Source organism: Salminus brasiliensis, chromosome 23 (genome assembly GCF_030463535.1).
Source record: "Salminus brasiliensis chromosome 23, fSalBra1.hap2, whole genome shotgun sequence".
NCBI lineage: Eukaryota > Metazoa > Chordata > Actinopteri > Characiformes > Bryconidae > Salminus > Salminus brasiliensis.
Window position 1 is genome coordinate 22,732,104 of NC_132900.1, and position 14,804 is coordinate 22,746,907.

Sequence of the window (14,804 nt, forward strand, 5' to 3'; positions counted from 1 at the left end):
GGGCTGTCTCTGTGCTGTGATTGGATCTATCCAATCCAGACTGGAATTTCTCATACATGTCATTCTTACTCAGGTATAAGCAGAGTTGTTGGGCCACAGCTTTTTCTAATATCTTAGATACGAATGTTAAGTTGGAGATGGGTCTGTAATTAGACAATACACTGGGGTCAAGGTTTGGTTTCTTGATTAAAGGTTTTATCACTGCTAATTTTGGGGTACATGCCCAAGGCTAAGGGATGAATTTATAATTGTTAAAAGAGGTCTGATTATGATTGGGAGTATTTCTTTTAGCAATTTAGAGGGAATTGAGTCGAGTCTTTTTTGCCTTGTCATTTTACTTTTAAACGGTGTTACTTTGTCTAGGGTTGATTGTAAGAAAATTTTAATGGCTGGACATGTGCTATTTTGCTGAGATTTGATCAGAACCATGCCTTGGTTGAGTCTGTTTTGAAATGCTATATAGCACTGTAATGGTAAAATAAACACTTACAATGACTGCATAAAGCAGACGGTATATTCAGTATATTCTTGCCATCCCGGTTCTGTAGACCCAAGACCTACTTTAGGTTCATGTGATGAAGTTGCAACTTTGGTATAAAAGAATATATGAATTCTAAAATGTTGAATTGAAAACTTTTCAAAAGTAGAAATAAATCTTATGTGGTAATAAATAGGTGGTATAAAACCTTTTGTAGTCTGTAGGTAGTCTGTTCCTTGTAGTAAAAAGTTCTTAGTCTGTTGGATTCTTCAAGGTACACATTTCTGAGTAATTTACTGAGTAAATTAAATTAGTAAGCTGTAAATTTCAGAAGTAAAGGCATATTTAAAACTCTCTGCACATGTTGCTTGCTGCAAAAAAGTCTCCACCTCAGTAGTTGTCAATCTGAGTGGCTGGATAATAAAATCAGGACAGAACAGGCAAAGGTTTCAAAAGGTTGGCAAACCAGGACTATTCAGAAACAGATGGAAATAGCTTGTGGCAAATGTTAACAATCTGCTGAACAGAAAGCTAAGAGAATCTAGCCTGGTGACTGCTGCTTCCAAAATGCCAGACAATTCAGCTACACAGGCAAATACATCACAAACCATTGTATTTAACTGAAGAGCTCAAAGACCTGATGCAGCAATCCCTGAGCATCAGAGGCTGGCGGAAGAGATGGTGTTGAAACTGATGATTCAGATAATGATTCAACTCAAGGTGATTTAGAATCATCTGAGGGAGATTTGACTCCCAGTGCTCAGTCAAGGTAAAACCTAACAAATGCTAAGGCTAAACTCCTTAGCTCCAATCAAGATGAAGCGTGAGTCACAGTTAACAAAAACTAAACTAGCATGCAGCCACAGCCAAAACCTGATCCTTCTGATAAAGATGCTGAAGCGGGTCTGTCATCTCAGGCAGAACAAAAATGAGATGCATCAGTTCCAAAGCAAAAGAAACTGTACCAGGTACTATCATGAACCACATACTCTTGATTTGATTGACCAAATGTCCAAATTACTGCAAAACATTTATAAAGCATGGGAAGAACTACAACATTTGAAAAATATTTTTTGTTTGCTAATTTCAACAGTTATGATTCTGTCTGTCTCAGACTGAGCTGTCTGCTCAAGTTAATTGTGTGGGGGCACCACTGGGAAAAGTGAAAAAGGATGGGAAGTCATCAAACCCTTTCTTGACTGCCCTAAAACCACAAGAGATTGACTGGAACAAAATTGCAGAATGTACACAGAATTTCAGTGAAATGGTCAGTAAAATCAATTTCAGTGAAATCAAAAGACTTTGAAGAAGGTAAAGATTCATTAATGGTCTGAAACCAGACATTTATATGGTTCTGAAAACAAAACAAACAGGATGGAGTGACTGAACTAATAGGTTTGGAGACATGCAATGGGTATGTGACATTAAAATGGCTCAAGATGTTAGACTTAGGGCTCTGAAGCTTAGTGGACATTCAACAACATTTAACAAATCAGTTCAGGAAAAGCAGAGAGAAAGGAAAGGAACAAGGAAAAAACCAAGCCAATGCTGGTAATTTCCACAAGAAAGGGTAGAGATTTTGAAACTGTTGCCACTGTGGAAATCCAAAACACTGAGAAATAGAATGCAGGACAAAGGAAAAAGTTATTTTTTTAAAAATATTTTAAAAGCCTTCAATTACACAGGCCTTGAAGAGCCATCTCTTTGAAAATACTTCTGAGTTTCTCTCTTTGTCTCAATATCCACATCGAGTGCTGCACTGCTGTCTGTCTCTCCAGGTTAATTCTTTGCCACATTAGACTTTGCTAATGCGAAGGGAAGCTACTGTGTGTCCGGGATAGGAGGACAAACTTCTAAACAAGCTACTGCATGTAAGTGCTAGTTCTCAGCAGTCTACACTGTCTGTTCAACATGACTTACAGTCTCAAACACACCAAAAGTTCAGAAGATTCCATCTGGCAGAAGATAACTCACACATTTACTCAAAATACACTGCAATTTGCTCAAGCTTACTTTGTGCTGCATTCATTCTATTCTTACACACATTGTCCACGAGAATCTGACAGTTAAGTGGGGTAATTATAGTAACGCGCTTTCAGAACAATTTGGGTTGGATATATACTAATATTACAATAAGAAGCGGTTAACATTCCGCCATCAATTTGGTAATTCTAGAAAATTGGTAAATATATCAGAATTGAGCCAATGTACGTTAACTGACAGTAACTAGGAATGTGAGATTTGTTGCTCATACTAACAGGGGTTAATGCAGAAAATAAAGCAGAGGTTCTGTTATATTCAAGGCCCTGAATGTAACAACAAAACTAGGGCATCAGTGACATGGACAGGTCGTAAATGGTGAAACACATATGGTTATTCATGTCACATATTATAAGGGATCCAAGGTAAGCAGTTAGCACACCCCTTATTTCAGGGACAATTATAAATCTAGGTAAACCCAATCATCAGGAACTGGTCAGGGTGTGAGTATATGTTCTCATTCATACGTTGGGAATATTTTCATTCTGATAAAATCCATGAATAAATGAATATGTTTGCATTAATCACGCCATTCCTAGGTGTCATGACAGACACAAAAACCTCTACATGAGATGAGTCCAGCTCACAGCCAAGTATACTACTATAACTAGCTGTTAAGTTTCTGGTTTAATCACTTGCTCAGCTGCAGATGGGTTTTCAATGATGTCAGTACCTTCTAATCTGTCTCTGAATTATGACTCCAGTCTCTGCACTCAGGGTGCTGGCAAGGCTGACACTGGGTCCATTCAAGTCAGACTTTCTCTAGGCCCATATCTGTGAAACTCATGACTGTTTGGAAACAATCAACATGTTCACAAAACATCCACAGCTAATTATATAAGTGGAGATATACTGGATTTTATGGTAATTATGCTTATGCTTATCTCTCAGGTCTAGTGTATGTGACTTAGGAAATGTAATTTCAGCTAGGCAGGTTGCATTAACTCCTCCTACACCTAACATGTATGGTACATATAATGCTCAGGTAAGGAAAACTAGTAATAATAATGATTTAAATGGGAAAATAATGATTATAATGGTAAAATACATCATTAAATTGCTTTTGAGGTGGCTGTTATCTAAACAACAACATGTTATGATGCGCTCAGTCAGTTCTTGTACGATATGTCAAAGCATCTGCAAAGCATCAAATTCTGATTGGACAGTTTATTCGTTTATTTTATGTTTTTTCTCATTAATAATATTTCTTTATGTATTTCAATTGCAGTTTACGAACTTCTGTCATGAAATCGCACAAATCTATTCAATCAAATGTCCTTAACCACACTCAATTATTCATTTAATCACTTTTATCCAATCACTATTAACATACATTTAGTGCTTATCATGTGTTTATACAGGTTAATTTTATACTGATTCGATAAGACATATATTCCTCTGTAAGGCCTCTTACTCTAGAGTGTTTTTGTACCTTTCTGTCACCTATTTATTGAACCTTGGAGACTGTTTTGAGACAATGAATTGATAAGACTCCCTATAATATGGTTTTGATCTCATTTCTCTCTGGGAAAATGCAAAAGGTATTGCGGCCTGATCTCTGTACCTCTTAATAACTCCTCATCCTCCTCGAAGTGCACACCTCTGTCTAGTTTATGATCAATAACATCAGTTTCAACTTCACAAGTCAACCTAGTCAAATTGAGGTTTTAATTTCCTGTCCAGCAATTCCATCACCATCAACAATTCCATCACAATCAAGATTTCTTGGTCTTCCAGACCTCAACCTGACCTCCACCGTTCCTGTTAACTGCCATTTCTAAATTAGATTAGGAACTCAGGAAATTTGTACCTAAAACACAATTTCTTCATGGCTTTCTCTTCTTTAATGGAGATCTATTGCTTTACTTATGATGGGCAGCTGTTCAGAGGAGCCCACAGCTACTAATTGTTTAGACCTTAAGGAGCTGTATTTCTACAGCTTTAAAATTAGCATCATCTGGCCTTTTAGTAACTAACAATGACTCTGAAAAAGCCATAGCCCTAACAAGTTATTTAATGTCAGACACCAATATTGCTTTAAGTTCATTATATATTCCCTTAATTATTTATAATAACAAATTCTGACCAGGCAAACTATTTGCATAATCCTGTAGTAATATGCTAAGATTTATTTGACAACCTACTAAACTACTAATCTGATCTACTTTATTTGGAGCAACTTATTAAACTGTTTAAACTGGTGTTTAATATCTTATAGTCCAGTCTGACAAACCCATCTGATCATTCAGTTCCAGGTTCCTTTACAACTCTGCAGTCAGATCACTTAATGTGTGTATATTACTATTACCATTACATTTACGGCATTTAGCAGACGCTCTTATCCAGAGCGACTTACAAAGTGCTTTGCTATTTACCCAAGAAAGAAACCTTAGCTAGTTAGAATAGACTAATAATTCAAAGATACCCCTAAGCTTAGACATTCGCCCAAGTACTCTCTGAAGAGGTGGGTCTTCAGTCTGCGTTTGAAGACAGCGAGTGACTCGGCCGTTCGGACACCCAGGGGAAGCTCGTTCCACCACTTTGGTGCCAGGACAGAAAAAAGTCTGGACGCTTGTCTTCCGCGGATTTTGAGGAATGGCGGGTCGAGCCGAGCCGTACTTGAAGCTCGAAGGGCTCTTGGTGCAGACCGGCTTTTGACCATTGCCATCAAGTACGGAGGGGCTGGTCCAGTCTTGGCTTTGTAGGCCAGCGTCAGGGTTTTGAATCTGATGCGGGCAGCTACAGGAAGCCAGTGGAGAGAACGCAGCAGTGGAGTGACATGGCTGAATTTAGGGACATTGAAGACGACCTGTGCCGCTGCATTCTGGATGAGCTGCAGGGGCCTGATGGTGCGCAGAGGGAGACCAGCCAGAGTTGCAGTAATCAAGTCTGGAAGTGACGATTATTATATTTGTATTTATATATTTGCATTTATATTTGTATTTATTTGTAGCCTGTGTTAGGAGTCGATAGTGACTAGGCATGATAAGTAGCAAGACAGCAAATGCACCAAGATTTCACTCATGTAATTTATCCCTCCCGCACACACACACACACTGATAGCTTACATCTCAAAACATGCCTTACCCCCATCACCCACAATCACCTCCATACATAAGGTAGTAATAATAAATGCAACAGATGGACAAATTCATTTATGACTGCATTCATTAGCATACAAATTTACAGTATGAGATGAAGGCCCATTTTGTACCTTTATACACATATATACAGTTCATAAGTATGTGTATTTGCCACAGGTAATCTACAAAGATAGGCTTACTATTTTTTAAGTCAATATATACTTTGATGATATTTTTGCCAGGGCCTCGCTTTCATGCTCTCCCCGAGGGCAATCCCAGGGCTCCGCCCACGAACCCTCTCAGGAGCCAGGATTCCGGAGAGTGGCTGTGCATAGCTCAAGGATTTTCCTTCAGTGCCATGTCTATTGTGCTCTGTTTGGTCTGTTTGGGTAAACCTGCTTGTGTTGTTACTGTTTGGTGTTTTGTTAGCTGTGTTGTTACCATCTTGCCCTTACTTCCCTTGTTGTCCTAGTCTTTGGTTTGCCCTGTTTCCCTGCCTCTTTGGTTTTGTTTTGTTATTTACTGCTGTTTGAATTTTATTTCTCCCTGTCTGCATCTGAAGCTTTTTTTGTTATACTCCTGTTTTTGTACACCCAAGCACTGCTTGTGGTTTTACGTTCTCCTTCTGCCCCTGTTCCTTCCTGAGCTAGGCTCAGTAGTTTTTCGTTTATCCTGCCCTGTTTTGTTTGGGGCAGTGGTGGCTCAGCAGGTAGAGCACTGGGCTATCGATAACGGGGTTTATCTTATCTAAAAAGAACTTATCTAAGCATCTCAGAGATGGACATCAAGATTTGTACACAGAAATCATGGTGAGCGAGTTTTGTTAAGTTCATAATCTGAACTGTTCTTATTGTTTGTGAATTGCGCTCAGAAAGGCATACATTAGCTTCTTTAAAGCTGTTAACTCATAACCAGTGATATTAGCACAGTGTGTGCAGCAATCAGTGGTTTTCTTAACACTAGAATTGCGGTGGTTGGTGTTGCGCAACAGATAACACCACTACCTGCCACTGAGCTACCACACCATGTGGGAGACTGGGGTTTGATTCCCTGGCTGGGTGGCTGGGTGACTGTGCTGCCCTACACCAATAAGAGTCATTGGGCAAGACTCCTAACACTACACTGACCCACCTCTGTAATACGAGTTACCTTGTAAGTCGCTCTGGATAAGAGCGTCTGCTAAATGCCATAAATGTAAATGTAAATGTAGAATTGCTGTGCTGCTCTGATCCACTTATACCTGTAAAATGCTTGAGATCTGCATCTCAGACTCTACAGGCCCCAGTTAGCAAGTTAAATGTTCATAACAATACAATTAGAAAAAAAACTTAACAAGTAAGCTTGTTTGGAAGAGTTGACAGGAGAAAACGTGTTCTAAAAAGAACATGGCAGCATGGCTTAAATTTGAAAAGTAGCATCTGAACAAACCAAATGCCCCATACCACTGTTGGTTGTTGTTAAGCTGTGCTTGCATTTAATTTTAAGACCTGCTAAGAACAAGTATATATTTTCCCAAAACAGAACCATGGGCTCATTTCCATTTCACACTAGAACCTTTCTGCAGCACTTATTTTATACCAGATGTGACACAAATGTGTTGTAAGGAGAACGCAGTTTCTTTTTGTCTTAGAAGTATGGGAATTTTAATGATTCCCAAGATGATGATAGGTTTTGGGGTCAATTACACTATGCACCATTTAATCAAAATAGGTACTGTTTTCCAATAACAGGTGTTTTGGGGTGTGTTTAGGACTTTCTCAGGGGACAACTTCAAACAACAATCATATTCAAAGATCCATACAGTAAAAGTCCCTGCTTCACCCCTAATCTCTGATATATATATATATATATATATATATATATATATATATATATATATATATATATATACAGTCATGCCCGAAAGTATTCATACCCCTGTCAAAGTTTGACTTAAATTTACTTTTATTTAACCAGAAATTATATTTTTGCCTGGAAATGACACAGGCATGTCCAAAATTATTCATACCCTTCTCAATAATTAATAGAAAAGCCTTTATTGGCTATTACAGCAATCAAACGCTTCCTGTAATTGCTGACCAGCTTTTTGCATGTCTCCAATGGTATTTTTGCCCATTCATCTTTAGTGATGAGCTCCAACTCTTTGAGGTTCGAGGGTCTCCTTGCCATCACCCTGATCTTTAGCTCCCTCCACAGATTCTCAATTGGATTCAAGTCAGGACTCTGGCTGGGCCACTGCAAAACATTAATGTTTTTGTCTGCTAACCATTTCTTCACCAGTTTGGCTGTGTGTTTTGGGTCGTTGTCGTGCTGAAATGTCCACCGGTTCCCAAGGCCAAGTTTCTCTGTAGACTGCCTGATGTTGTTGTTGAGAATCTTGATGTATTGCTCTTTTTTCATGGTGCCATTTACTGCGATCAAGTTCCCTGGTCCATTGGCTGAAAAACACCCCCAAAACATTAGGTTCCCACCACCATGTTTGACAGTGGGGATGGTGTTCTTAGGGTTGAAGGCTTCTCCTTTTTTACGCCAAATGGTGCACACATCATTGTGGCCAAACAATTCAATTTTTGTTTCATCTGACCATAAAACAGAACACCAGAAGTCTTCTTCTTTGTCCAGATGAGCATTTGCAAAGGTCAAGCGGGCTTTTGTGTGCCTTTTCTGGAGAAGTGGTGTCCTCCTTGGCCTGCGTCCGTGGAACCCAGCAGTGTGCGGTGTCCGTTGAACTGTCTGCCTTGAGATGTCGCCACCAGAGTCCAGATTCACCAGGATGGCCTTGGTGGTGATCCTTGGATTTTTCTTCACCTCTCTCACTATTCTCCTGGCCAGCACAGGTGTCACTTTTGGCTTCTGACCACATCTTCTGAGATTTTCCACAGTGCGGAACTTCTTGTATTTTTTAATAATACTTTGCACTGTAGCCACTGGAACTTGAAAACATTTTGATATGGCTTTATAGCCCTTTCCTGACTTGTGAGCGGCCACAATGCACAGCCGCAGGTCCTTAGTGAGCTCCTTTGTCTTAGCCATGACTGTCCACAAACCAACTGCAGAGAGCTGCTGTTTTTCTCCTGTTGAGTTGATTAAAACAGCTGTTCCCAATGAATCAGGGTAATTAGGATGCTTTAAAACAGCTTGGACTATTTGGAATGGTATAGAACTTTGGATTTTCCCATATACTGTGACAGTTTTCAAAGGGTATGAATAATTTTGGACATGCCACTTTTTGTTCAAATGTGTATAAAAGCTGAGAAATACTTTTTCCCACAATGATGCCTCTTGTACATCATCGTGTTATCTCCTGGGAGATAATATATATATAATATATATATATATATATATATATATATATATATATATATATATATATATATATATGCTACAGAATGCAGCATGTATGCAGTTAGAACTGAGAAGAAATTACAAGAACGGAAGTCTTGTAACAGAGAGGACAACTTCAAGAATGAACCACATCTTCGTCCTGCACAATGTTCTCCTTTTTGTCAGGAAAACAATTCAACAAAAGTTTGTAATTGTTACAAATATCATTATTATATGTGCATTGCTTAAATAAACATTATGAAGACTACATTTGAGAATTGCATTTTTTAAAACTGTTAACAGACCTCATTGCTGAATGCATGTTTTGTTAGCCAAGCCTTGGTGGACTTTTGGTAGACTTGGGCTCATTGTCTTGTTGAAAGGTCTAATGACACTCAAGCTTGAGCATCCTAGCAACAGGCAAGATTTCCTAATACTTGGCAAGATTTCCTAATACTTGACTGAATCCATCTTGCCCTACACAGTGCCAGAGGAGGCAAAGCTTGTCCAAGAATGTTCAAAAAGCTTTGTTTTGTTGCTCCACAGATGTTTTGGAGCTGAAAAGAACACCTTACCTACTGTGAAGCATGGTGATGGCTCATTGATGCTATAGGCTCCTTTGCTTCCTCTGTCTAGCCTTCTGTGAGGAAGCTGAAGCTTGGCCATCATTGAACCTTCCAACAAGACAATTATCCCAAGCATAACTTGAAATCTAAATCTTGGTTCTGTAAGAAGTCCCAAAGTGGCAATCACATCTTTTTGTATTTGGATTTGAAGGCAGTTGCAGCATGCAAAACTAAGAATACTAGCGAACTGAAAGGCATTGGCCATGAGAAATGGGCTTAGATTTCTCAGGAACGCTGCAAGAAGCAGTCTGGCTATGCATCACATGCTTGTCATCGTTTGAATAATTCTGAAACTGCAGGAGTCATTAAAAGTGGCATTTTGTGTTGAATTTAAAGATACCACTTGTTACATTAGTTGTGTTGAACTATTTAAATTGTTATTGTTTGTTTATTGTAAACAGTGAACCGTTTTTATGTTGCTAATAAACGTAATTTGTAATGAGGATTGAATAATGTCGATTGCATCTGTATTAAATGTGCTCTTTTTTAGTACACATTCATACTTGCATAATTAATAATAGGTTTGGTCTTATTCATGGTTAAGGCCTGTTCTGTTTTGTGTGGACAGTGTCAGTAAAATATTAAACTACACAACATATGCAACAACACAGGATATGCATGTTTAAAGTAAATTCATTATTTTTCAGATACACTAAGCAACATTTGACATTATCATGTCGACAGGTCCCTTATATATGTAGCTTGATTAGTTGTAAATTATTTTGTATTGTGTATATAGTCTTTTATGTGGTGATTTAAGAATGACTAGGTCCTTGTTATTAATGTAAGCAATACCTTTTTTTCTATTTTATTGTTCAGACACGTTTTGCAGACAAAATTAGACAAAATTATGTTTTATATTTGTTTGAAAAGAAAGTGTGAATTAGCTTCAGTTAATACGCCATCACCGCGCCCATATTTCTTTCATTTTCGCCCAGTAAAACAGAAAGCTAGATTTTTGATACTTCAATGCAGACATGAATGGAAGCTTTCTTGCCTCAGAAACCTGCCAAGTATGCGACATTTCCTACGTTTCAGACACAGACATAGCGAACTGCTGCGATGAACAGCTTGTGTAATGTAGCTAGCTATTTCTAGATCTGACGCACGTCCGAGAAGTCAAAGTTGGCAAGGAGGTGTTTAAAAACAGTAGCTACTGAAATGGGACCTATATAGAATAATATCGGTATTCTAGGCACACAATATTAATGTAAAAATAATAACAATAAACACTTTCTATTAAATGCAAAAGAACGTTTTGTACGCTGGTATAGGGATCACCAGTACCAAACCAGCATAAAGACCAGCGTGGAATTTTTGCTGGTCTATGCTGTTTTTTCAGTGGGGTAGTGCCTGCCACCACTGCTGTGAAAAACATACCTAAACGATTCCGCTCCGCAGTTAATTTACAGTACACTGCAGACAGTCAGCAATACAGTAGGGAAATAAAAACTTGCGTGGACATCGACACTCCCGGGCAGGGAGTCGTAACCCCTGCCGATTTACAATAGATAAAATCCACACATACTTCGTGCTTATGTTTGCTACTCTTTTAAGTGCGATAACAAAATGAGTAAACAGATTAACTTACTCGTCTTGACTGATATCAAGACCACTGATTATATTTCGTCCGCTAGGTGCATAATTCCAGTTCTCTTCTCGAATACCAATGTAATACGTCCTTGTAACGCATTGGCCCAAGCGAAACAACACGATTAGTATTATCAAATAAAAACAGAAGGGGCTCCCCGTCATTGTACGAACAAAGAGTACGATCCTAGGTGGTCGGGGAATCCGAATTAAAGTCTCATTTAGAGGCGCAATAACGTTTACTAAGACTTTTTACGGTTGTGAAATTCGCAAGTCGAAGCCGGAACACAACATAACGCTTGCTACTTATGTTGCAATGAGAAACCGAAAGTGCAATGATAACCTCCCTGCAAAAAACACTTCCGCATCCAGAACCTTTGCCAGAGCTTTTTCACGTGGTTTTGACGAACAGCAAGTGGAAACATTAATTAAAGCATAAAAGCATAAGTCTCGCGTTTCAGCATTTTTTTTTACCCCTCTTCGATTTTGATATGGAGTTAAATTAGTCAATAATATTTTGATGTTGCAAAATGTTGTTCACAAGTATTTTCACAGCCTACAGCTGTATATGACATTTGTGTGCTTGTGAAAATCTTTCGCATATCTGAGTCCAATTTTGTGTAAAGATTTGCAGCTGTAGAGATATTTTTTGCATATGTAAAAACGTTTTGTGCACCCACATAGAAAATGTTACATTTGACAAAATGATACATCAAAATGTTACAAATTACATTTTCTGATGGCATATTTTTAACAGTTATCTTTTAAAATAGGGGTACACACACACATTTTCTACCTCCAAGTGCAACACTGAAGTTACAAGCTACAAAACATTTTTTGTTTTACCCAATTTTTACATCTGAGCCAATCAGCATGCTGCCCACTGAACGTTATGTTTTTACTTGAACATGACAGAAAAAGTTAACATCATAATTAAGTTACTTCAGTTGCACATTGAGTTTATGTTGTCATTTGTAATGTCTAAGATAACATTTGTTGTGGTACTGTTTGAATAAGTTCTGTTAAGATAAAGTCAGCTTTGTATTTAGGTGTACCGTTCTTTCTTAAGTGGTGCAGTAGTTATGTTTTTGGACCTGCACCATTTAAGGTGGAATGGGAAAATCCCAACTAGAAGCCTCTGCAGCTATTCCCAAAGGATTCCCAAGGATTTCCATCTAGAAGAGATGCTTGGTACAAACATAAGGAGTCTGTAATTGTTAGGTATAAAGACATCAAGCCTACTAAACAACAAAGATGATGAACATCAATGACTAACCTTAGAAACAAAAATAATATGGGATGGATATATTTTTTAGCACTTTTGACATTTTAAACATGCATATAGTGCATTTTAAATCAGAAATGAATACTGCGACATCCACAAAACATACATCTCTCAAATCACTTGTAGTGTACAGAGACATATCTGATAAACACAACCTTTGGTTTGGAAAAATATAATCAAATCTAATTTAAACCATTTTTATTAAATATTTTCTATAAATAAATTGCTACTGTGAAACTCAAATAACTTTTATTTTTTCTTCATGTAATAAATATGAACTCAACATATGACATACAGATCCAAAATCATGAAATGGCAGCCTAAAACAGCTTAATAGTGGGGAGAGCTCTGCTTTAATCTAATAGATCCTGCATTAGGCAAACCATGTCCAACACTGAGCATAAAAAAGAAAATAATCTACTTATGCTCATACAAGCACTCCCATTAGAGTAATAAAAGAGAGCTTGTGAAAGTGGCTTTAGTGCACTGGATGGTATTGACCACATCAGAGTCAAATTCACATCCATATTGCTCAAATTCATCCTCTCACTGGCCAGACCCACAGACCCAGACAGGTGTGGGGAAAAAATATCTGTGGGCTTATGACAGCAAGTCTCTGCATAACAGGAGAGAGGTAAAGGCTTTTGTGACAGGGTGCTTACATCCTGAGCTGTGAATTGCACTGCGTGAGAAGATTCCCACAACTTATCATGTGTGGTGTCCAACTGAGCGCCCAGCTCAGAGAGAGCGCACAGAGGAGAGACGAGGCATTAAGCACCCTAGCAGTCAGAACGGAAGTTTTTATGGGGTAGAATGAGCGGGAAGCATTTTCCCATTGGCAGGCCTACAAAATGGCTCTGTCCTCTTCCAGTGCTACACCTTCGGCAGCAAGAGTAGAAGGGAAAACAATACTTAAGTTAAGCCCCTGAAACAAGCAAGAGCATGATGGCTACATTAGAGGCTTGGCAAAGCATCACCAGATACTTCATGCAGCAATTGCAGGCAACACAGTATTAAACATGACTGCTTGCAAAAGAAAAACGTGCAACTATATTGTTATCCAATTTATATTTATTATCTCTTATTCTTATTTGTCTGTGGTTTCTTTGCTGCATAACTAATTCTGCCATTTTCAAGATATAAACACTATTCCAATTCCAGATTGTCCGGCCTGATTGTGTAATGCGTGCTGAAGTAGATACTTGCTTTCTTGCACTGAAGGGAGACGGATGAGGGGTTGAGATGTTTATTTCAAGACGATCGTGGAGCAGAGATAGTGAAGGGCCTTGCTCAAGGGCCCAACAGTGGCAGCTTGCAGTGCCCGGGAATCAAACACACTACCTTGTCATCAATAACCGCTGAGCCACCACTGCCCCTTAAAGTTTGGTTCTTTGGAGAATGCGGACAATTATTATTATTAATCATTAATAACTATTATTATTATTAATGTCAGATCCAATGGTCATATCCATATCCTGCATAAACTGCAAATCTTTCCCAAAGGTTAAACTTACACACATACACTCCTATAAACAAACATTAATATCCAACAACCCCCCCCCCCCCCCCCCCCCTTTTTGGATGCCCAGAAAGGGTATTCATTCTTTCCTTCAAGTTTCAGTGTATAAGACCCCAACGTCAAATGTAAGTGGATGTTCAAGGCTTGGTTCAACCATGTGCTACCTGTAGATGTTTGTTTTGCTCATTGGAAGAAGAAAAAAACTGTAACAGAAGACAAGTATCACAGTCAGAAATTGCATGACCAGTCCAGGCTATTCCAGCAGAAACACTGACTGGAATACAGACATTCTTTCCTGGAAACAATGTCTGCCTGGTTTAATTGATAGAGTCTCAAATGACTTAATATTGTCCCCACTGATAACAGGAGTGCTTTGGCACACACAGGAAAACTTGATTTTGGGATGTTGATCGTTGCATTAGCTGTTGTTTTTCTGTATACAGTATCTGAACCATCTGACCAGATGACTTCTTCAAAGTTGAAGTCTGCAGGTGTAGGTAGTCTCCCTCAGATCCCCCAGCATCTGGCAAGACACCATTCTGGAGTTTACTGTACGACACAGACATACAATGGGGGAAAAAGTATTTAGTCAGTCACCAATTGTGCAAGTTCTCCCACTCCCAAAGATGAGAGAGGCCTGTAATTGACATCATAGGTAGACCTCAACTATGAGAGACAAAATGAGAAAAAAAAAATCTGAAAATCACATTGTCTGATTTTTAAAGAATTTATTTGCAAATAATGGTGGAGAATAAGTATTTGGTCAATAACAAAAGTTCATCTCAATACTTTGTTATATATCCTTTGTTGGCAATGACAGAGGTCAAACGTTTTCTGTAAGTCTTCACAAGGTTGGCAC

General features: G+C 38.5%; 1 protein-coding gene across 1 annotated transcript in view; it reads right to left on the reverse strand.

The window, feature by feature from the left end:
- hephl1a (hephaestin-like 1a) overlaps positions 1-11,469 on the reverse strand; it is a 39,276-nt gene extending 27,807 nt beyond the window's left edge. The window contains exon 1 of the mRNA XM_072669343.1: positions 11,143-11,469. Coding sequence (XP_072525444.1) covers positions 11,143-11,306 — 164 coding nt within the window. The 5' untranslated portion in view covers positions 11,307-11,469. The remainder of the gene's footprint in view (positions 1-11,142) is intronic.
- Positions 11,470-14,804: the final 3,335 nt, after the last annotated feature.